General features: G+C 41.0%; 1 protein-coding gene across 3 annotated transcripts in view; it reads right to left on the reverse strand.

Annotated features, from left to right (window-relative positions):
• Nucleotides 1-25,108, reverse strand: part of CNTN5 (contactin 5) — a 716,457-nt gene that overhangs the window by 148,183 nt on the left and 543,166 nt on the right. For all 3 annotated transcript variants that reach the window (XM_068145236.1, XM_068145244.1, XM_068145226.1), the window contains 2 exons: nt 21,551-21,653; nt 1,889-2,070 (listed from right to left, as the gene is read on the reverse strand). In XM_068145236.1, coding sequence (XP_068001337.1) covers nt 1,889-2,070; nt 21,551-21,653 — 285 coding nt within the window. The remainder of the gene's footprint in view (nt 1-1,888; nt 2,071-21,550; nt 21,654-25,108) is intronic.

The raw sequence follows: 25,108 nt of genomic DNA on the forward strand, positions 1-25,108 counted from the left end.
GCAGCTAAGACAAAGAGATTGGAAATCTAGAGGAGACAGGAAAATTTATTATGGACTGGAAATCTTGACACACATGGAAAATAAACTAAATATGCAATGCTAGTCTATAGTTATTTGATGAAAGGGTGTAGCAAAGACAGAGAACAGTGTATAGTTAGTAATGGAGTGAAAGCACTGGGAGCCATGGACTGAAATCAAGAAATGAGAAAGAAAATTGATTAACAGGAGAAACCGCTTCTTAAAGGTGCCTATTAGCCTGGGGATGTGTCTAAATTGCAGCAGCTGGAATTCCATTCACTGTGATATTTGAAGACATAAAACCATTCAGAGTCTGAAACTTTTTACATGATCTGCAACAGAACTTTCTTGTTAAGCATTTAAGCATGTAGGATTTAAGGAATTGTAGAATCATAGAATCAATAAGGTTGGAAAAGACGTCAGAGATCATCAAGTCCAAGCTGTCACCCTCATGACTACTAAACCATGGCTTCAAGTGCCTCATCCAATCCCCTCTTGTACACCTCCAGGGATGGTGACTCCACCACCTCCCTGGGCAGCACATTCCAATGGTCAACAACACCTTCTGTGAAGAACTTTCTCCTTACCTCTAACCTAAACCTCCTTTGGTGCATTTTGAGACTGCGTCCTCTTGTTCTGGTGGTGATTGGCTGGGAGAAGAGTCTAATCTCCTCCTGTCTACAACCAGGTAGGGGTTGGTCTCTTCTCCCAGGTAACCAGCACCAGAACAAGAGAACACAGTCTCAAGCTGCACCAGGGGAGGTTTAGACTGGAGGTTAGGAAGAAATTCTTCATAGAAAGAGTGATTGCCCATTGGAATGGGCTGCCTGAGGAGGTGGTGGAGTCACCATCATTGGGGGTGTTTAGGAGGAAACTTGATGGAGTGCTTGGGGCCATGGTTTAGTTAATTAGATGGTGTTGGATGATGGGTCGAATGCGACGATCCTGAAGGTCTCCTATTCTATTCTATTCTATTCTATTCTATTCTATTCTATTCTATTCTATTCTATTCTATTCTATTCTATTCTACTCTACTCTACTCTACTCTACTCTACTCTACTCTACTCTACTCTACTCTATTCTATTCCTCATAGGGCTTGTGCTCAAGGCCTCTCCCCAGCCTCGTTGCCCTTCTCTGGACACATTCAAATGTCTCAATGCCCTTCTTAAATTGAGGGGCCCGGAACTGGACACAGTGCTCAAGGTATGACCAGTGCTGAAATACTGTTAATTTCAGGTTGTGATTTTTCTTTTCAGTGTGATGTATGGTACTGTTTTGTTTTTTTTTTTTAATGCCCACCAAAACACCTTTGGAAAGACCAAGCTTGGAGGAAAAAAATGTTCATCACTTTCTGAAAACCAGAACCTTCAGAAATTGTGTTTGCCTCGACTGAGAATCTACAATCGCAAACCCACTTTCCCAGCTTTGTTTTCTGTACAATGAATTTGACAGAATTCAGCACCTAGGTACCATAGCAAAGGTGAAATATAAAAGTGGGAGAAAAATCCTGTGATATTTAGAATATTGTTTTCTGACAGACACATCATGCATATGTTGCATGTCACTGTTTTAAATAGCATCAGGAGGGAAAAAAACAAACCCAACTTTGAACATTATAGTGATACCTTTTAAAATAAAAATCCATACACATACAAACATGAAATTGCCTTTAAGCCAGTTCTTTGAGGGAGTCAACTATCTATATTTCAGACTTTAATGCACTGCTAAGGAATAAAAACGTGCAGCTTTAATACTAATTTTACTTCAGAAGAAAATCTGCTGGACCTTGTCTGGCATCCTTCATGTGTAGTTAAAGCCTTAAATGTAGAGAAAGCATTGCTAGATAATGCTGTATGCAGGTACACTTACTGTACACTTGTAGCTGTCCTCTGAAGACATTTCTTCCACGAGAGTTTTCAGCCTTGCATTCATACACTCCTGCATCCTCTAGCTGCACATTAGGTATTTCAAGCACAGCTTGGGATTTTCTCAGGCGGGCTTTGCTTGGATTATGACCATTAACTTTCCTCCAAGAGATTGTTGGAACAGGGCTGAAATATTTGTAAAATAACTGTTAGCACTCTTACATTATTGAGAATGCAGATTCTGTTATCTAGTAGTTAAAAAACTTAATAATCTAAGCAGCAATAAAATATAACCACAAGTAAGGTTTGTATAATGCTTGATATATCTCCCTTCCTGTAGGAAGTTTGCTATTTGGAATGTGTCTCTTTCACCCACAAGGGAAACCCAATTTTCATTGAGAACAAGTAAATAATTTGACATACCCTCTCTAGAGTTTCTCTAGCACTCTGTGCTTTACATCTGAACATTTCCATGTGACAGGTAAAAGAAAATATCAACTTCAAGACTGAGATGAATTTAGCAAATTCCATCACACCCCAATTTTCCTTCAGTTGAAACTGCACTTCTGAAGAACAGTGAGTAATAACCTCCATCTAAATTGGGGATTTCAGTGGCAGCCTATTGTGGATAAACTGAAGTGACCAAAGATTTAGAGATCTTTTTTCTTGCAACATTTCAGTTACAAAACTGATTATTCCAAGCTCATGACCCTAGATTTTAGGCGTGCAGATTTTGATCGCTTCAGGGATCTGCTAGCCAAAGTGTCATGGGACAAAGCCCTGGAGGGAAGAGGGACCCAGGACAGCTGGTCAGTATTCAAGGACCACCTCCTCTGTGTCCAGGAGCTCTGTGTACCAACAAAGAGAAAAGCAGGTAAGAATGCTAGGAGGCCTGCCTGGATGGGCAAGGAGCTACTGGACACACTATTACTTAAAAGGAAACTCTACAGGAAGTGGAGGGAAGGACAGCTAGAACAGGGGGAATATAAGGAAGCTGCCCGAGCAGCAAGAGTCCTGGTCAGGAAAGCCAAAGCAGAGTTTGAGTTGAATCTAGCCAGGGAGATTAAAGGGAATACTAAGAACTTTTACAGGTATATTAATGGGAAGAAGAAGACTAGGGAAGGTGTGGGCCCCCTCAGAAAAGAAAATGGTGACATGGTCACCTGTGATGAGGAAAAGGCTGAGGTACTTAATAACTTCTTTACCTCAGTCTTCACTGCAAGGGCCTCTAGCCACACTCCTGATGTTATGGAAGTCAAAGCCAGGGACAGGGAGGAAGAACTGCCCATTGTAAGTGCAGATCAGGTTCGTGATCATCTGAAGAACCTGAAAGTGTTCAAGTCCATGGGACCCGACGGGTTACACCCACGGGTACTGAGAGAACTGGCAGATGAGGTTGCTAAACCCCTCTCTATTATATTTCAAAAGTCCTGGCAGTCTGGTGAAGTCCCCACAGACTGGAAAAGGGGAAACATTGCCCCCATCTTCAAAAAGGGCAAGAAGGAGGAACCAGGGAACTACAGGCCAGTCAGTCTCACCTCTGTGCCTGGAAAGATCATGGAACAGATCCTCCTGGAGTCACTACTCGCTCAAAAGAATAGTGAAGAGGTGATTGGGAACAGTCAGCATGGCTTTGCCAAGGGCAAATCCTGCCTGACCAACCTGGTGGCCTTCTATGAGCAGGTGACAAAATTAATAGATGAGGGGCGAGCAACTGATGTCGTTTACCTGGACCTGAGCAAAGCCTTCGACACTGTCCCACACCACATCCTGGTGTCCAAACTGGTGACACATGGGTTTGATTGGTGGACCACTAGATGGATAAGGAACTGGCTTGATGGCCACACCCAAAGAGTGGCTGTCAATGGCTCCATGTCCCAGTGGAGGCCAGTGACAAGCAGAGTCCCTCAGGGATCAGTCCTGGGACCTGTCTTATTCAACATCTTTGTGGGGGACATGGACAGTGGCATTGAGTGCACCCTCAGCAAGTTTGCTGATGACACCAAGCTGTGTGGTGCAGCAGACACGCTGGAGGGAAGGGAGGCCATCCAGAGGGACCTTGACAGGCTGGAGAGGTGGGCACAAGCCAACCTCATGAAGTTCAATAAGAGCAAGTGCAGGGTCCTGCATCTGGGTCGAGGCAATCCCAGGCACAAATACAGGCTGGGCAGTGACTGGCTGGAGGATAGCCCTGAGGAGAGAGACTTGGGGGTGCTGGTGGACAAAAAGCTCAACATGAGCTCTCAGTGTGCACTTGCAGCCCGCAAAGCCAATCAGATCCTGGGCTGCATCAGGAGAAGTGTGGCTAGTAGGTCGAGGGAGGTGATCCTCCCCCTCTACTCAGCCCTGGTGAGACCCCACCTGGAGTACTGTGTCCAGTCCTGGAGCCCCTATTACAAGAGGGATGTGGAGGTGCTGGAACGTGTCCAGAGAAGGGCCACAGGGATGATCAGAGGGCTGGAGCACCTCTCCTGTGAGGACAGACTGAAGGAGTTGGGGCTGTACAGTCTGCAGAAGAGAAGGCTCCGAGGAGACCTAATTGTGGCCTTCCAGTATCTGAAGGGGGCCTACAGGAAGGCTGGGAAGGACTTCTCAGGATCTCAGGTAGTGATAGGACTAGGGGGAATGGAATGAAGCTGGAGGTGGGGAGATTCAGGCTGGATGTGAGGAGGAGGTTCTTCACCATGAGAGTGGTGAAACCCTGGAATGGGTTGTCCAGGGAGGTGGTCGAGGCCCCGTCCCTGGGGGTGTTTAAGAGCAGGCTGGATGAGGCTCTGTCCAGCCTGATCTAGTGTGGGGTGTCCCTGCCCATGGCAGGGGGGTTGGAACTAGATGATCCTTGTGGTCCCTTCCAACCCTGAATGAAACTATGAAACTATAATTGTATAAGAAGCATGTATCAATGGCACTACCGCTTCTGACTCAAGCATTACAGGCCTCCTCAGAGGCGTGGAAGTCTTTTCACTGTAGCTCGTTATTCCACACAGATCTATGTGGAAACAGTGCAATTTGCATCCATTTACTGAGAGAAAAAATGGATTAGACAGTGTTTACATTAATTCAATTTTCTTTTTAGCCCAGACACTCATCAGCATGCACCCATTGGGCTTTTTTTGGCACAGACTTATATTTGTTGAAGTATGACAGATACTTAAGGATGAAGAAAAGGAGAGAAACATATCTGCTGTTATAGAATATTTGATTGTGAGACAAAAGCTGGACTGCCTCAGGTATTGCAAAAGAAGCTTAGTGGCCATCATGAAAGAAAATGTAACTGTTACACACTGATACTTTTTAATTTTGCATTTATTTAAATTTAAGTTCAGATATAAACACAGTTGGATCTTACAGCAATTAGGGAAAATTATTTACAGTATCACAGTATCATAGTATCACATTATCACCAAGTTTGGAAGAGACCTCAAATATCATCAAGTCCAACCCGTCACCATAGACCTCATGACTAGACTATGGCACCAAGTGCCACATCCAATCCCCTCTCGAACCCCTCCAGGGACTTTATAGCATAGATTCAAATTCAAAGCTTCAATTAATTTCTGTTATAATTTTCTAACTTGATCTATATGAAGCTGCACTAAAACATCACCTTTCCTCAATATTTCAAGGTGTCCAATCTGAGACACAATAAAGACATGCCAACCAACCCTGGGAAAAGCTCTAGCTATTCAGAAATCAGGCTGTGAGTTAATGCAAAGTTTCAGAGAAGATGCTTCATATTACAGTAGGATCATGAATTCAGGTTTCCCTATTCTTATATTCTGAATGTCACAAATCACTAAATTTCATTAAGTCTATTAACAAAATTACCTTCACAAAACCACATGTAGAATAGAATAGAATAGAATAGAATAGAATAGAATAGAATAGAATAGAATAGAATAGAATAGACCAGACCAGACCAGACCAGACCAGACCAGACCAGACCAGACCAGGTTGGAAAAGACTTTTGAGATCATTGAGTCCAACCTATCATCCAATGCTATCTAATCAACTTAACTATGGCACCAAGTGCCTCATCCAGTCTCTTCCTAAACACCTCCAGTGATGGCGACTCCACCACCTCCCTGGGCAGCACATTCCAATGGCCAATCTCTCTTTCTGTGAAGAACTTCTTCCTAACATCCAGCCTAAACCTTTCCTGGAGCAGCTTGAGACTGCGTCCTCTTGTTCTGGTGCTGGTTGCTTGGGAGAAGAGACCAACCCCCACCTGGCTACAGCCTCCCTTCAGGGAGTTGTAGACAGCAATAAGGTCTCCTCTGAACCTCCTCTTCTCCAGGCTAAGCAACCCCAGCTCCCTCAGCCACTCCTCATAGGGCTTGTGCTCCAAACCCTTCCCCAGCTTTGTTGCCCTTCTCTGGACACATTCCAGCAAGTCAAAGTCTTTCCTAAACTGAGGGGCCCAGAACTGGACACCTAGTCCCATATGGGATCCAGTATTTATTTGAATATATCAGAGAGTTAATAATTGTTTCCCTTATCAGTTTGCTACACTGATTACTTAACCTGACAAAAGATCCTTTACTTTGAATGTTTGTTTATTCATCTCTAAGGCATATTCCCTACAATACCTCTTTATACTTGCAAAATAGTGCTTTATCAGTGTTCCCCATGGGAGGAATTCTTGTATGGGAATCAAGAAACCTTCCTTAGTAAGCAAAACAAATTGATCTTTATCTTCAGCACTGTATATCACATGTATATGTTTCATTTTATAGATGCTTGTGGATCATATGATGGGTGGGGATTATATGAGCTCTTTTCTTTCCCATACTATGTCACCATAGAAACTTGACAGCTTGCTTATTATTAATCTTGAACTATATCCTTGCCAACTGATTTCAGAGTTTGATGCCTGCAGGTTTGGTTTGAGGACTCTTCTGTGTGGCTTGTATGGGTGCCATTTATAAAGTTTACTTCCCATTAAAAGTTATTTTACATAGTTTTTAGTTAGCAAATGTAAAGAACTTCCCAAGTACTTCAACTCATTCAATTCTGAATGAGAAGAATAAATAGAATGTTTCTGTCTATGATGCAGTAACAAAAATTGCTGTCTTTGCCTCTGCCACTTATGATATTCCCTCAACATCCTTAGCTACCTATTTTGTTATAGTTTGATAGCTCTTTCTAAAGATTTTGTCTTGTTTCTGATTGAGCTTTAGGTGGAAACTTATCTGAGTTTACACTTAGCACCTCTTTCTATATGGAATACAATTCTGTCATGATTGCTGCTTTCAAATCAGCCACCACAGCCAGGCAAGTGGTTTGTAAATCACAGGATCATAGAATGCTTTCAAATGGAAGGGACTTTTAAAGGTCATCTAGACCAACTACCCTGTAGAGAGCAGGAACATCTAACAAGATCATGGTTCACAGCACAGGTCCACAGTAGAAATAATTTATGCTGATACAGTGCCATACTAAGTAAGTGCTATTTTATGAATAAGATAGGTGTAAAGGTGCACTTTATTTGGCACCATAAGGGTTCCATGCTTGTTACCCATTACTGCTTATATGACCTTCAGTCCCTCTTCCAGTAAAATCAATGACAGAAATACCTTGGTTCTATTGTCACAGAATAAAACTGGTTTTGCTGAATAGAACTGATAAGTGGAATTTTTGTTTTATAGCATATACTTCTGAGAAAAAAAGAGAGGAGGTTCAGGCTGGATATTAGAGTACACAGAATAGAATATAATACATAGAATAAACCAGGTTGGAAGAGACCTACAACATCATTGTGTCCAACACATCAACCAATCCAACCCACCTAAACAACTAAACCATGGCACCAAGCACCCCTTCAAGTCTCCTCCTGAACACCTCCAATGATGGTGACTCCACCACCTCGAAAGATTTCTTCATAGAAATAGAATAGAACAGAATTAACCAGGTTGGAAAAGACCTTAGAGATCATCAAGTCCAACCTATCTAATCAGCTAAACCATAGCAACACAGCCCCATCCAGTCTCTTCTTATACACCTCCAGTGATGGTGATTCAATGGTTGTAAAGCACTGGATCAGTCTGCCCATGGAAGTGATAGCCTCATCATTCCTGGAGGTATTTAAAAGCTGTGTAGATGTGGTGCTTAAGGATGTGGTTTAGTGGTAACCTGGCACTGTTGGGTTAACGATTGGACTTGATGATCTCAAAGTTTTCTTTCGACTAAAGGATATTATGATTCCATTATAAACAGTGCAAGTTCTTTAATTTAGCTGTTGTGAGATTGTTGGAAAGTGTAATTTAAAATCCATTTAATTATTTTTTTTTTATTTACTTTCATGTTCATGATCTGGATGAGGGCTTTGAGTCTATCATCAGTAAATTTGCTGATGACACCAAGCTGGGGACAGGAGTTGATCTGCTGGAGGGTAGAGAGGCTCTGCAGAGGGACCTCGACAGGCTGGACAGATGGGCAGAGTCCAACGGCATGAGATTTAACGCATCCAAGTGCCGGGTTCTGCACATTGGCCACAACAACCCCATGCAGAGCTACAGGCTGGGGTCAGAGTGGCTGAAGAGCAGCCACGCAGAGAGGGACCTGGGGGTGCTGGTTGATGGTTGATAGATTGGATGCGATGATCTTGAAGGTCTCTTCCAACCTGGTTTATTCTATTCGATTCCCTATAGAAATCAAATGTGTATAACGTGATGAATACACAGAAAACAAGAGCCAGCAGTGTGCCCAGGTGGCCAAGAAGGCTAATGGCACCCCGGCCTGTGTCAAGAACAGTGTGGCCAGCAGGAGCAGGGAGGTCCTTGTACACTGCACTGGTTAGGCCACACCTTGAGTCCTGTATCCAGCTCTGGGCCTCTCAGTTGAGGAAAGATGTTGAGTTGCTGGAACCTGTCCAGAGAAGGGCAACAAAGCTGGGGAGGCGTTTGGAGCACAAGTCCTATGAGGAGAGGCTGAGGGAGCTGGGGTTGCTTAGCCTGGAGAAGAGGAGGCTCAGGGGAGACCTTCTTGCTGTCTACAACTACCTGAAGGGAGGTTATAGGCAGGTGGGGGCTGGTCGCTCCTCCCAGGCAACCTGTGACAGAACAAGAGGACACAGTCTCAGGCTATGCCAGGGGAGGTTTAGACTGGATATTAGGAAGAAATTCTTCATAGAAAGGGTGATTGCCCATTGGAATGGGCTGCCTGGGGAGGTGGTGGAGTTGCCATCACTGGAGGTGTTTAGGAGAAGACTTGATCAGGTGCTTGGTGCTATGGTTTAGTTGATTAGATGGTGTTGGATGATGGGTTGGATGTGATGTTCTTGAAGGTCTCTTCCAACCTGGTCTATTCTATCCTATTCTATTTCCTTTCCTATCCTATCCTATCCTATCCTATCCTATCCTATCCTATCCTATCCTATCCTATCCTATCCTATCCTATCCTATCCTATCCATTCTATCCTATCCATTCTATTCATTCCCTCTTCTCTGGGTGATTAGGAAATATATTCTTAAAAATACCTCACTTTTTCCTCACCAGTATGAGGTAGCAAGTGGAACTTTTCAAGGAGATAAAGTAACTTTAGCTGTGTAGATGTAATGATTTCAAAGTCAAATACTCCCAGACTGCAAATTACTGTTTGCAGACAACTTGTAGTTCTGTTTAATGAAGCTTATTTTCCTTGCATAACTTACATCTGAAATACAAAACATACTTATTTCTCCTCTGTGACTTCTGTGAGAGTGAAATGAAATATCTCTGAGTGAGGATGTGAGAAAATAAAATTGTGTGAGTGTTCTAGAACATTCATAAAATCCACCATAAAAGCTAAGTTATCCACATCTTTTCATCTTTTCAAATGATCCACAGCTTATTCAAAACCAGAACAGCAGCAGAATATCTCTAACATTAATATGAGTTCAATGTAATATGTGTAATTGTTACCTCTTGCAATCATTGTAATCCATTTTCACTTTGGTCTCAACAGACACCTATGGGGATAGAGTTTCCTTGTTTGTTATAACCCTGCTCACATTCAGCTCCTAGGAGTAACTTTATTCAAGATTCAACTGAGTTCAAGGATAAAATCAGCCCATTCAGTGAAAGGTATAGCCTTGCCTTTAGCCATGCATATTGTTCAGCCAACTATTTAAAGGTAGCAAAAGAAATGCCTGTATAATATGGTGAATATAAGCATTAGGCAATCACTGCATTATAATACATTATTAACTAACCAATGGAGATTTAAGTTTCTAGCATGATGCTGGAGTTAATAAAGTTGACTGGTTAGAAGACAAAAGGTCTCACAAAAGCAGCTTTTCAAGGCTAGATATCTAGCCAAACTTGCTTTAAGGAACAAGGAACCTCACTAGCAAGTTTGTTCCTGAGGCTCATTACATTTCTAAGGTTTTGAGTTCATAACAAAAGCCTTTGACATTGAGCTGCTGCAAATAATTCTTTTCCTTCAAGTGCTTCTATTACATTTTATTATTAATTTTAAGTCCCAAAAAAACTCTCAAAATCTTAATATGTTTAAATATTAGGCATAAACCAGGTCTGTTTAGTTAGCTTTTAAAATAAATATGCCAAGATGAGGAGAAAGGAGAAATTTCTTCACAGAGAGAGTTGTTAGCCATTGGAATGGGCTACCCAGGGAGGTGTTGGAGTCGCTGTACCTGGAGGTGTTGGAGAGGGGATTGGACGTGGCACTTGGTGCCATGGTCTAGTAGTCATGAGGTCTTGGGTGCCAGGTTGTACTTGATGATCATTGAGGTCTTTTCCAACCTTGTTGATTCTATGATTTCTTCTCACCTTTTGAAATAATCTCTTGAGTACTTTTGGCAAAGATTAGAAGACTAGGAGAAAAAATGATTTAATTCCAGAAATACTGCAATTAACTCATCTAAGATGAAATACCAGTAGTGGCTGTGATGATCAAACCTGTGGGTTTGTTCACTTTGAATTTGAAGAAAATATCAGTTACAGTTTTACATGTCCTTCTAGAAGAGATCATATGAGTTCATTTCCACAGAACATTATTTTGGACTAGTGCTATTGAATTGGTTGTTAATTCACAAGTCTCAATGGGAATAAAAATGTACTGAAAAAAACTATTGGAAGTACTTTTGGACTTCTTCCCTCTCCCCCAAATATTCATCTGAAGAAGATGTTTATTTCAGGCAAGATGTGAGGTGGAAATAAGAATAATGTATGGATTTAAAAATACTTTTTTCCATGGATCTGAGCTTCTAGTTTTTCAGCAGTCTCTTAAATAAGACTGCCTGGGTTACATTGCCTACATGTGGCTGGTACAAATTGATGTGCTTTTCTGAAATACTTTACATTCTACTATGATTTCAGCTCCTCTCCACACTATTTCTCTTTACTATGCATCACTGTTTTGAGCTGTGCTTTCAAATACGTGTCATAATATATATTGAAAACCTCTGCATGCCTGTGCATTTGAGGCTAGGAAAAAAAACCTTTATGCCCTCCAGCCCTGCAAGTGTGTTAAACAGCTTCTAATTACTCCAGGATAATTCTGTAAGGTTGATGATTATCATGAAATTCTCTCCCTCAGATACTTTCCAGAAATGCCCATTCACATGATTCTGTCTTCAGCACGGCCCATATAAATCTGTTCTGATCAGATGCAGAAATTTAGCAGATGAGATAATAACCTTTCCTTTCCATTGGTTATTAAAAGATAGTTAATATTCATGAAATAAAGCAGCAGTGAGTATTGATGATTTAAGAACAGAAATAGAATAGAAGGAAATGATGATGAGTTTGAAGCCTGTGTAGAGGAACGAGGCCAGGTCTGCAAGTCATGTCAATGCACACCATGACTGCATCATATATTAATCTGGTTTCCCACCACTGCTGGTTTGCTTGTTAAGGCACAGAGCAAGGCCAGTGTCCCTGCTTGGCTGCATGTCCAGCTGCATGCAATTTTCTTCACACTTTATGTCCTAATGTGTTAAAGCATCTCTAACCTCTAAAATCGTGCTACATTATCTGTAATGATTCATTATTCATAATGAATTATACTCCAGAGGCTTTTCTCTACTGCTTCATCAGAGCCTAAACTGTTGTCTCAAATTTGATCCTTAACTCTTTGATAGCAAAGTTAGATAATATAAGTGACACTTCTGATGATTTCAAAGATTTTTCCAAGTTCTTAACTTCAAGATAATCATGAACACAAGAGGCATCTGATTAAGGTGTAATCAAACATGGAAACAGATGATCCATAATAGCCAAGGTATTGATATCACAGCTAGTGAGGAAAGGAGAAAAGCTCTACTCAGCCTTTTGTTTTGCCATTTAAAAGCTAGAAAATTATATTTACTCTCAATGAAATCAAAATAGCACATCTAGATGATTAAATACACAACAGAAAAGAGCTGAACATCTCCTCCTGTGGATTCAGCTTTAGCCACACTGTAAAATACCACATTATATTTTTGTTGTCATAGTATAACAGATACAATATTGTGGGATGGGGGAGGTGTTGAGTTACTACAACTGTAGCAGAACAGAATCTCTGGCAACCAGTTACCCATTTTTTCCTACTCCCAGTATCATATGTATATCAGCTTGATGGCTGGTGTTGATCTAAGTGGACATTCCTCTGCAATGTATTAAAGACAAAATGAGGCAAGTTGTCACCAGCTTGTGACTTCATCAAGCCCATTAAGAAGAGGTTCTCAAGCAATGTGAAAAGCAAAGGAGATATAACACAAAGAGCTGATAAATTTAAATTAGAGAAGAAAAATGTTTTGAAGTAGGAATTTGCCTAACAAGATGACATATTTTTGGCAGGTATTTGTATGGATTCTCTGAGCTATGGTACTGCTGTGGTAACTTAGAATCATAGAATCAATAAGCTTGGAAAAGACCTCAGAGATCATCAAGTCACCCAACACCTCATGACTAACTAAGCTATGGCTTAAAGTGCCACATCCAATCCCCTCTTGAACACTTCCAGGGACGGTGACTCCACCACCTCCCTGGGCAGCACATTCCAACGGCCAATTACTCTTTCTGTGAAGAACTTTCTCCTTATCTCGACCCTAAGCTTCCCCTCACACAGCTCCCTTCAGGAAGTTGTAGAGAGCAATAACGTCTCCCCTGGGCTTTCTCTTCTCCAGGCTAAGCAACCCCAGCTCCCTCAGCCTCTCCGCATTGGGCTTGTGCTCCAAATCCCTCACCAGCTTTGTTGCCCTCCTCTGGACACATTCCAGCAAGTCGACAGTATGAGGCCTAATAGTGCTGCTTGAGATTTATCAAGACCAATCTTTATTACATTACTATGAATGATTGCAATATTTGTAACAGCATTATAAAGTCTATGCAAGAACAAGTCCACTTAAAGCAAAGCGGAAATCAATCCAGCCTGAAAAATAGGAGCAAAATCTAATCCTGGTCTAGCACCTTATGACATAAATTCTTATTCAGTGTGAGCTAAAAATGAACTTTAGATTGATGAAAGTCTTATAAAGATTTATTGGACACAAACAATATGTGCTATCAAAGGGAAAAAAACCATTCAGATCTATTCCTGCCTTATATAAACAAATGCAGGTTAAGGATACTATGTTCTCATTTAAAAAGGTTCCTTCCTCCCATCACAAGTTTATCTCCAGGGGAACAGACATCCCTGCTTATAACACTGACAAATGCTGTTCCACTGAGAGTGTTTATTCCCCTCTTGGGACTGCTTTGTTATCAGTAAACTTTAAGATTAGCTGCCACAGTTGGCAGGTTTGTCATATGTGATAGAATTAACATCTTTTTTCCTAAAGTGAGAAGTGATGTGAAGGCACATGGAAAAACACATTTGTTTTGCCTTATGGAACTCAGAAACATGTATTTCTCTACCAGTTTTTGTCTCTATCCCAGAGGTTGATTTGGGGCAAATAATCCTATTAAAATATCTATTAAAGTACCCTGTGCCATGGGTTTTAAAGAGAGAAAACAGGCATTTCATTTCTCTGTGACCTGTAAATGAAAACGTATGTGCTAATGTCACAGGATTCAGTAGAAACCAAGGTTGTTAGTCTACTTTGAGTGTCCCTAATATAGAACCAGGTCAACTGAAGTATCAAAGGTATTTCTGTGCATCACTGTTATTGTGGGAAGAGGCAAGAATTCTTTTGTGTTCATGGAAAAGTACAAGGAGGTTTAACCAGCTGCAAAAGATGGTGCCTAGAAAGGAGCAGATGCCGGGGTTAAGTAGCTATTCCATGGGCTGTGTGCATCCTCAGCAAGGAGACACTCACTCTCTGAGGTGTTTCACACAGTTACCCGAGTTAAAAATAAATAAACATTAATCACAGTATGCCATGGATGGAGGAGAAACTACTGCAGATGGAGCAGTTGCCTTGAAAATATACTGAATTAAAATAAAGGAGTGTCCTGTCTTTGTTGTTCAAATCCTGCATCACACTCAGGATACAAATCTTTCATAAAGTATTCTACTTTTCTCTGTCTCTTGGCTGCTACTGCTCTGACATGCCCCAAAGAAACAGCACACAAAACTGTCACACTTGGCCCTACAAACAGTGAGACCTGTTGTATATCACAGATATTACTATCATTCTATGCTCCTGTTATATTCTCATGATTATACCCAATAATACTCAGCAGCTCCTTGCCACCTTGACCATTCACTGACCTCAACGGGATGCAGCAGTTAACAGAAGTTAACTTGAAGTTTGTTTGAAACTCTGATCAACGCGTAAAGGTCTGCTTCCCTTTTGCATGATACCAGGACTGCAGTGAGAGATGGATTCATGGATTTGTATTAAGGAGGTTTATGACAGAAAAGAGTTTGATTTCTGAATAGAAACTCTCATGAGACCTTTTTAGGCACTGGAATAGTGGGAAAGGGACAGGTTGCAGGAAGGTCTTGACATATTATATCAGGAGATGCCCTCCTGTCATGTGTAAAGCCAGGAAGAATCTTGCTGTCTACAGCCAATGCATGAATACCCTTTCTGAAACATTCTAGACCAATATATAGTATGTAATACTGGATCTGCCAAGATCAGTCTATAAAAAATAAAAGTCAAGGAGAAAGATTTGGAAGATGTGAGGCATAGTTTTAGCTAGCTTGTGGACTGAAAGAAAAAGCCATCTTTTACAGATCTGAAGAGCAGAGAGGGTTAAGTTTGTGCAAGGACAACAAAAAAGCAATATGGTGCAATGCTGGAAACTTCTGTTCATCTTTGATGAGGTACAAGATAGAAAACTGCATGTGTTACTCAGAGAAGTGTGCAACCTTGATCGCTGTCTTGTTACAGGATTATTGTTTGTGAATTTTGTGTTGCTGGCAAAAATCATATCTAACTGAAGTTCATATCATATCTAACTGAAGTTCAGAGGAAGAAAAGAAAATAGTCAGGTACTATAAAGATTTTGATCAAAATTGCACTTCTTGGATGCCTTTAACCTTCTTTCTGTTCTAAAATTCCTCTCTTCCTCATCATGTTGTTTGCCAAAGACTGACTAAAACTCATACAAACATCCATTTAACATAGTATCATAGTATCAGTCAGGGTTGGAAGGGACCACAAGGATCATCTAGTTCCAACCCCCCTGCCATGGGCAGGGACACCCCATACTAGATCAGCCTGGCCAGAGCCTCATCCAACCTGATCTTAAACACCCCCAGGGACGGGGCCTCGACCACCTCCCTGGACAACCCATTCCAGGGTTTCACCACTCTCATGGTGAAGAACTTCCTCCTCACATCCAGCCTGAATCTCCCCACCTCCAGCTTCATTCCATTCCCCCTAGTCCTATCACTACCTGACATCCTAAGAAGTCCCTCCCCAGCCTTGTTGTAGTCCCCCTTCAGATACTGGAAGGCCACAATTAGGTCACCTCGGAGCCTTCTCTTCTCCAGACTGAACAGCCCCAACATGTGAAATTGCAGTCTATATTTTTGCACCTGCTAAAAGATTTGTACTATCCAGAAGCCTCCTTTGTAGCCATGCAGTTCTCAGTTACAGTCAAATGTCCTCCACTAGATCATAAAGATTTTTCACGTGGTCACCTTGATATGGACTTAGATACCATGCTCATTTATTGAAACACTTTGGGCTTTTGGTTTTGTGTAATAAAAAATCTTCAGTTAAGTCTCTCTACACGTAAAGAGCCTTCAATGGAAGTATTGATAGTGCCATAAAACAAACAGCATTTTTAATAAAAGCTTGAAGAACAATTAAAAATCTCTGTTAAATGTCAGGGTAAGAAGAAAAAATCCTATATTTCCCTGATTTTAAACACTGAATTGAACATTGTAAACACTGAAAATTGATTGACAGTTCATTGTGTCAAAAGAAACATGATTTCTTGTTTACAAGCCACTAGATTCCATTCCCTTGTGTGACTTAAATATGTGTAACTTCACCTTAGGTTTACTTCCCTTTATTTCATTTAGAAACAAGAATTTAAAATGGGCTATCATCTGAGTCCCTGCAAGCCATGTTACAGATGGGGAGAATGTTTATGACTGAGCAATAAATCTGTCCAAAACAAAGTTTGCAATAGAATTATTAAAGCAACATTAAATATAACAGCATGAGCAATGCTTCTATCATAGCAGAATCATCATAAATCAAGCAATAAAAAGAAGTCAATATCTCTATTTTGTTCCTCTCTTTAACTATGACTGTTTCACAATAAAACTATAGTCTTGACCCTCCTAAAGTGAAATAAAGTACAAATTTGAGAGACTATGGATATACTCTATAGATGTTACTATTGTACAGAAATAGCAGGAGCATGAAACAGTCTCTAAAAAAATAAAGAAAAACAAGCATGTGAGTTGTAATAAAATTTCTCTGACAGAATCAATCCCTATTGATTCTTTTGATTAAAATCTCAATGTGCTGATCTATGCTGTTATAAAATAACCATAGTGAAGAAAAAAAAAAGGAATGCATAAAACTTAAATATTACTTATTTTCTTTTAGCAAAACAATCTTTTTAAGCAATCTAAATGGCCCAGGGAACCTATTTTGAAACAAAGATTAAAAACTTTGGTAACCTGCAAGTACAGCAACAGCCCACATCCTCTGATTTGCTCTAATGCAAAATAAAATGTGATTAAACACTAAAAATTGACAGTTGGCAATATAATAACACAAACTGTATACTTTTTTCTTATCTATCTATAGAATGGAATGGAATGGAATGGAATGGAATAGAATAGAATAGAATAGAATAGAATAGAATAGAATAGAATAGAATAGAATAGAATAGACACAGTTGGAAGAGACCTTCAAGGTCATCGTGTCCAACCTATCAGCCAATCCAACCCACCTAATCAGCTAACCCATGGCACCTCCAATGATGGTGACTCCACCACCTCCCCAGGAAGCACATTCCAATGGGCAATCACTCGCTCTGTATAGAACTTCTTCCTAACATCCAGCCTAAACCTCCCCTGGCACAACCTGAGACTGTATCCTCTCATTCTGGTACTGGTTGCCTGGGAGAAGAGACCAGCCCCCACCTGCCTATAACCTCCCTTCAGGTAGTTGTAGACAGCAATAAGGTCTCCCCTGAGTTTCCTCTTCTGCAGGCTAAGTGACCCCATCTCCCTCAGTCTCTCCTCATAGGGCTTGTGTTCCAAACACCTCACCAACTTCGTTGCCCTTCTCTGGACACGCTCCAGCAAGTCAACATCTTTCCTAAACTGAGGGGCCCAGAACTGGACACAGTACTCAAGGTGTAAGCATATATATATATATATATATATATATATATATGTGAACATTTAGCAGTTAGTGCTGTTCTGTGATTTGTGGTGGATATTAACAGGGGCCCATTTGTATTGTTTTTATAGCCATGTTCACTGTCACATCCATACAATAATTGTGTTTCAATTACTTCTGTTTCATATATAAGTTTTCTTTGAACACCCGGTCTATCTATCTTCTCCCAGGCAGCCAGTACCAGAACAAGAGGACACAGTCTCAAGCTGCACCAGGGGAGGTTTAGGTTGGATATTAGGAAGACGTTCTATACAGAAAGAGTGATTGCCCATTGGAATGGGCTGCCCAGGGAGGTGGTGGAGTCGCCGTCATTGGAGGTGTTCAGGAGGAGACTTGATGGGGTACTTGGTGCCATGGGTTAGCTGTTTGGGTGGGTTGGATTGGTTGATGTGTTAGACGCGATGATCTTGAAGGTCTCTTCCAACCTGGTTTGGTTTATTCTAAGACTTCTGTTATACCTTGGCAGTAAATCATGGATACATGCAGTGTTTTCTTAGGCTATGACTGATGGTCATTATAAGCAGCATACAAATAACATAATTTTGAGTGATTTCACTCCTGTATTATTTTGCATTCTTTAGCAACAACAAAGTCTAGTTTTAATTGGCATCATTAACATAATATTTCACCTGTAACTGGATCAGCTACATATTGCCTGAGTCAAGATAAAAATCTTCACATAGAATTTCTCTCTGTCAAGGAATTAAGTTGATTTTAGTTTGGAGACAAAAGCTCTCTATTTTTTTATTTGGTTTTTTAATTCCTACAGCCATGTTGACTAGCAGTTCTGAATAAACACTATTAATAAATCATTCATCTGTAGCTGAAGACAAGGCTCCTTCTGGAGTATTTGCCAAATGCCTGCTTCAGGAAATCTCTCTGGAATGTCTGCTATTCTCATCGTTACAGTGGAGAGAGAAGAGTAAGTCCTCTAAACAGCTAAATTAAAGCATGAGAAAAACAGCAGTACATTGGTTTTGAGATTGTAATAACTTCTCTGTTATTTACAATAAGAATTTAAACCACCAAATCTCAAAATTATTTACAATACAAAATTATTGCCCATTAGAATGGGCTGCCTGGGGAAGTGGTGGAGTTGCCATCACTGGAGGTATTTAGGAAGAGACTGGATGGGGTGCTTGGTGCCATGGTTTACTTGATTAGGTGGTGTTGGAGGATAAGTTGGACATGGTGATCTCAAAGGTCTCTTCCAACCTGGTCTATTCTATTCTATTCCATTCCATCCCATTCCATTCCATTCCATTCCATTCCACTCTATTCTAAAACGCTGAACAAAGTTCAGGAGGAGACTTGATAGGGTGCTTGGTTGCATGGCTTAGTTGGTTGGGTGGTGTTGGGTGATAGGTTGGACACAATAATCTTGAAGGTCTCTTCCAACCTGGTCTCTTCTACTCTACTCTACTCTACTCTACTCTACTCTACTCTACTCTACTCTATTCTATTCTTCTAAATTAGTTGATGATTCAGTTTCATAAGGAGGACCCATGACAGTGTAACAAGAAAAAATCCTTACAAGCCCTCAGAAATAAGGGATAGGTACAAAAAATTGAAAACAAGAAAAATTAATAGAAAATCTGGTGCATTTCTCCCTCCCACTTCAGCCTCCAAGTTTCAAACGGGGCCTGAAATGTCATTCATGTAATTATTACCACACCAGGTTGAAAGCAATTTCAACTCAGCTGATTTGATTGTTCATTAATGGCTGCAAAAAGAAGATAAGGAATGTGCATGGTAAAAATAGCTACCCATTACAATAGCAGCAAATGAGGTCAGCTTATTAGATAACCTTAAATTCCTTGATCGTTCAGGTGTTTTTGGTTTTTTTCCTTTATTAGAGGTTAACATCAAATATGAGCATGGAAACAAGGTAAGTAAAGTTTTTCCTGTCAGCCTTCACCTTCCTTACATGGCTCCAAATACTAACTGACTCTTTTTGAGGCAATTTAATAAGTCTCAGGGTGCTTATGAGGGAAGGTATCAGTATCTGTGTTTCTTGCCTGTCAGCAATGGTTGCAAAGGACACGTGGCATATCTCCTCTTCACTGGAAAGTGACAGTTAGCTTGTAATCTGTCAGCGGCTGCAATTTAATTCCACCAAAATGAAGAAAACAAGAACTAACATGTTGATCACTGCTTCAGCTATAGCCAAGAGTCTAAAAGTACCTTGTTGCAAACTACTGATGTGACAGAAAATTGGTTAGTGCTGCGACAGGAGAGAGCCTGGAGCCACTAGCCTCTACAGAACAGTCCTTTCCCTACATTTATTGCTTTTCTATCTTCTCTAATGCACCCCTTCCTTTATTTTTACTATATAAAATGTAAGACTTGTGTTTTACCCTGCTGAATTTCTCCCCTCATATTTGCTTTTCGAACTACGGTTCAATGTTTTACTGCTTATATTTGTGCTGGGAATGCTTTTGCAAAAGCCACTACCATTGTCTAATGGCTCCATGCACACCAGTTATGGTCGCCCACTTTTTGTCTGTCCTAGTCTGGCTATGTCCTGGTTCTTCTTTAACCTCACTGGTCCTAAATAGATACAACAGAACAAGAGGACACAGTCTCAAGCTGTGCCGGGGGAGGTTTAGGCTACATGTTAGGAAGAAGTTCTTCACAGAAAGAGTGATTGGCCATTGGAATGTGCTGCCCAGGGAGGTGGTGGAGTCACCATCACTGGAGGTGTTTAAGAGGAGGCTGGATTAGGCACTTGGTGCCATGGTTTAGTTGATTAGATGGTTTTGGGTGATAAGTTGGACTTGATGATCTCAAAGGTCTTTTCCAATCTGGTCAATTCAATTCAATTCAATTCAATTCAATTCAATTCAATTATGTTCAATTCAATCCTATTCTATTCTATTTTATTCTATTCTAATTAATGTACTCTGTCAAAATTTCTCTGTAACTATTTATGAATACTTTCTCTTGACATGTTCACTGAGAGTATCTGGATGCTGGTCAAACAGGAAAAACAGGCAAAAAGAGAAGCAAAATTATTCACATCTCATCCAGCCTGTAAATTCTTGAGAGAAAAATCTTAAACTCAAATCTGAAGAGTGACCAGTGACATATGAAAGTCAACATTGTTATAAAAACATTTAAAAAGTCCTCTCAGGTAGTAGAGACAGACTTTGAAAGGTTTCCCTGGAAAACCTGGGCTGATGAGTAAGCTGGAATGGTGATCCTCAGGGAAATAGATGGTTGTCTCAAAACTCCTTTCCTGTGGTGTGTTCTTCCTAACTAGATAAAGAAGTAGGAAGAATTGGTATGGAAAATAGGGTACTGAGGCACTTTAGGCTGGGTGCCTCCTGTTAGTGCCACATAACTTACACTTCCTGTGTCCAGAGTGTCCAACACAGTAAGGTGGACACAGGAAACAGTGTATTTCATACCCATAAATCCTGAGCCCTATAAATCCATCTGCAAAGTCATTCTCGTCCTCTTTCTTCCCTCTCTGCTCCCATGAGAGATGCTCCCTGTTGGGCAATGGTGAGGGTTTATCTCAAGGTCTCTTAGGCCTGGCCAGACCTAATGCCAGGAGGAGAACGGGGGAGGCAGTCTCAGACCTGGCCAGCCTGAGACTAGATTAGCAGTGTGGGGGGAGGAAAGAGCCCTGGGGGCTTTTGGGTAGACCCTCAAGTAGGGAGAAGGGAAGTGTTGGGGGGCCTTTGGGTGTACATTACTTTTCATTTTGACAGAGAGTCTTTTACCTTGAATGAATTAGTGTCAACAGAAATGTCTGGGCAGGGAATTCATAATTGGCTACTTTGTCAATGATTACTTTGAGTGTGCAGTAAGGACTGTCTATGAAAATGAAATCCAGCAAAAAAATGAAACCACAAATTAAGCATGTCACATCTTTATAAACAATGATTTCTAATTAAGAAAAAAATTGTACTTACTTGCCAAGTGCAAAACACTCCATCTTAACAGTACTTCCTCTTGCAGCTGTTACTGTGTAAGGAAAATGGACTTCAATTTTTGGTTCATATTCCCCCATCACACCTGGAAAATAAGGGATGTTTACAATATGAAGCATCATCAGTTTTCGATTTGTTGAGAGTCTCACAGAAAAACCCTGTGGCTTCCTTTTCGAACCTGCTCAGCAGTGAAGCTAGTAATTGATGAGATAGCCTTGCTTGATCTCATATGCTCACCTCAGGTCCAATACATAGTCTAAAATGCTCTTCAGGGCTACTAGCCGTGAGCTTAAGAAAATGGATTTGTTTTCTCAAACATGAGTTAATGATTACATTTTGAGAAATTAAAGCAGGCAGTCAGTTTTAGAAGGGTTTACCAGTGTGGTGACGATTAGGACAGGCTGGGGTCGGAGTGGCTGGAGAGCTCCCAAACAGAGAGGGACCTGGGGGTGCTGATTGACAGCCACCTGAATATGAGCCAGCAGTGTGCCCAGGTGGCCAAGAGGGCCAATACCATCCTGGCCTGCATTAGGAATAGTGTGGCCAGCAGGAGCAGGGAGGTCATAGTGCCCCTGTACTCTGCTTTGGTTAGGCCGCACCTTGAGTCCTGTGTCCAGTTCTGGGCCCCTCAGTTTAAGAAGGACATCGAAACACTTGAACGTGTCCAGAGAAGGGCAAAAAGGCTGGTGAGAGGCCTTGAACACAAGCCCTATGAGGAGAGGCTGAGGGAGCTGTGATTGTTTAGCCTGGCGAAGAGGAGGCTCAGGGGTGACCACATTGCCTTCTACAACTACCTGAAAGGTGGTTGTAGCCAGGAAGGGGTTGGCCTCTTCTCCCAGGCAACCAGCACCACAACAAGGGGACACAGTCTCAAGCTGCGCCAGGGGAGGTTTAGACTCGAGGTGAGGAGGAAATTCTTCACCGAGCGAGTCATTCGTCATTGGAACGGGTTGCCCAGGGAGGTGGTTGAGTCATCGACCCTGGAGGCGTTCAAGGGGAGATTGAACGTGGCACTTGGTGCCATGGTCTAGTCATGGGGTCTGTGTTGATAGGTTGGACTCGATGATCCTCGAGGTCCTTTCCAACCTAAGTGATACTGTGATACTGTGATACTGTGAAATAAATCAACATATCATGCTGTGTTCAAACGAGGACCTTCTGAGCTCAGCAAGAAAAACTCAAATATGCAAGAAGATTTGTATATGCAGATAAAAACACAGATATGAAGACACATAAAAAATTCACTTGTTTCATTTTCAGTGACACTTTTAATTTGGGCGATGATACATTTCATCAGGATAACATCCTTAGTACTGTAAGATATAACTAGAAAGACTTCCAGGAATGTAAAAAAATATAAACACTGAAATCGACAGAGTTATCTGGAATTTGCTGTGGCATGACTGGCAGCTTTGGAAAATGATGAGAGTTTAGCAACTATATAATGAGAAGGGGTGGGAGAAAGGTGTTGCAAGGTGAGGTGAATGCTTGGATTTGATGCGACTTGAAGGCTGAGGGAGCTGGGATTTTTTAGCCTGGAGAAGAGGAGGCTCAGGGGTGACCTCATTGCCCTCTACAACTACCAGGAAGGGGTTGGCCTCTTCTCCCAGGCAACCAGCACCAGAACAAGGGGGCAGTCTCAAGCTGTGCCAGGGGAGGTCTAGACTCGAGGTGAGGAGGAAGTTCTTCACTGAGCGAGTCATTTGTCATTGGAACCGGTTGCCCAGGGAGGTGGTTGAGTCATCGACCCTGGAGGCGTTCAAGGGGAGATTGGACGTGGCACTTGGTGCCATGGTCTAGTCATGGGGTCTGTGTTGATAGGTTGGACTCGATGATCCTCGAGGTCCTTTCCAACCTAAGTGATACTGTGATACTGTAACATGGCAGGAGAAGAATATGACTCTAACAGCTGGGTCGAGTTAGAAGATGAGCTATGAGAGTAAGCAATATTCAGGAACTAAAAGCTACAAAATAAGAATTTTTACAAAGTATGAATTATTCAGGTTGTTAGATGAGGAAAACTGAATAAGATCTGACTTGGGGAGGCTGTGCAATAAACAAAGTCAGGGCAGCAATCAAATTGTAGTCAATTAAAATTTCCCCTAACCTGCGCTAAAATAATTTCTAGATTCATTTAGCATAAAAAAATATATTCCCACTGGCTTGTACTGTGTCAATAAATTTCATCATTTAATTATGCCCCTTCTGACTTCTTTTACTGTTTACTGGGGTGTTTTTTTGATGAGTGTTAATACCAGTTTCTGATTCATCTCAGTCAAGTAATTCATAATTTTCTATCCGTCATATCCCATTTTAGCTGTCTTTTACAGACAAAAAACCCCCCTCGTCAATTAATCCCTTTGTACAGTGAACCTTTAACAAACTTGTGACCATTCCTAGTGCCCATGTTGCACTGCTTCCAATTCCATTCTGTCATTTTGAGATGGCAAGATGAGAAACACACACTAATATTGAAGGATTTTGTTTGGTTTGGTTTTGCAGTTCGTATGCGTTTGCGCTCTTGTGTTTGTTTGGTTTGATTTGGTTTGGTTTGGTTTGCTATTGGTTTGGTTTGGTTTGGTTTGTTCCTTGTTGCTTTCTTCATGATTCAATTCTATTTGCCTTTTTTACTCTTGAGCTGATGTTCATCCAAAATGGTACACTAATCACTTTACTGACAATGTAAATAAAAGTATTATAGTTCTAGGCTTAGGTATTACATAGTATTGTAGTGGGTGACATTATCTGTCACCTATACAAGTCTATTACCAAGTTAACCTTTTGTAGGTCTTCATAGTTAGTTTTTAACTATCCTTAATATTTTTATGTCAGCAACCTTTTTTTTAGCTCTGTGTTCATTTCCTTTCCAATTCATTTATGTATTCCATGTCTCAGACAAGTATTCTGTGGCTTGACTAATAATCTCTCAGTTCTCCAGTCTGATCAGATACTTCTCCAATATATGAGTGCTTTTACTCTGTTAATCCAAAATGGGGCTGTCTTTGACAGCCTTTGATGAGTGATCCTTTCAAGAGCTATTTAAAACGAAAGCCTTACCTTGACCATTCCTACTCATTCTTTCAAACTCCTAAGGAAACACACACAGATGGAAGCATGACCTGCCTCATAAACGCTGTGTTCGTGATATACGACTGTATGATAAGATTAGAGTATGGTTATGTGAGAAGTACAATATGTTTTTATGAAAACACTTGACACACAAGTTAGATTACTGGCCTGTAGTTCCTCAGTTGTGCCTACGAGTCCCTTTTAAAAAAAAACCCCACAGCTTTTCTATTCACACTCCTTCTAGCCCTGAGGCACAACAAAGGAAAACATATCATCCTGCTTCCTTCCAAATATGAGTTTGGCCTCGGGGATTTGCTACTATTGCTAATGTCAGTATTTCTTCTATTGAAACTTCAATTACAAGAATTTCAGTCTTGATAGGGGAACGTCCTTAAGTTCTCTTGTACTGAACGCTACTGAAAATAGCTCTGTTAGGTTTCATGATGGAGACATAGTCCTGAGCTGCTCATT

The sequence above is a fragment of the Melanerpes formicivorus genome, unplaced genomic scaffold, assembly GCF_026170545.1.
Source record: "Melanerpes formicivorus ecotype bairdi unplaced genomic scaffold, bMelFor1.0.p_v2 SCAF_1, whole genome shotgun sequence".
NCBI lineage: Eukaryota > Metazoa > Chordata > Aves > Piciformes > Picidae > Melanerpes > Melanerpes formicivorus.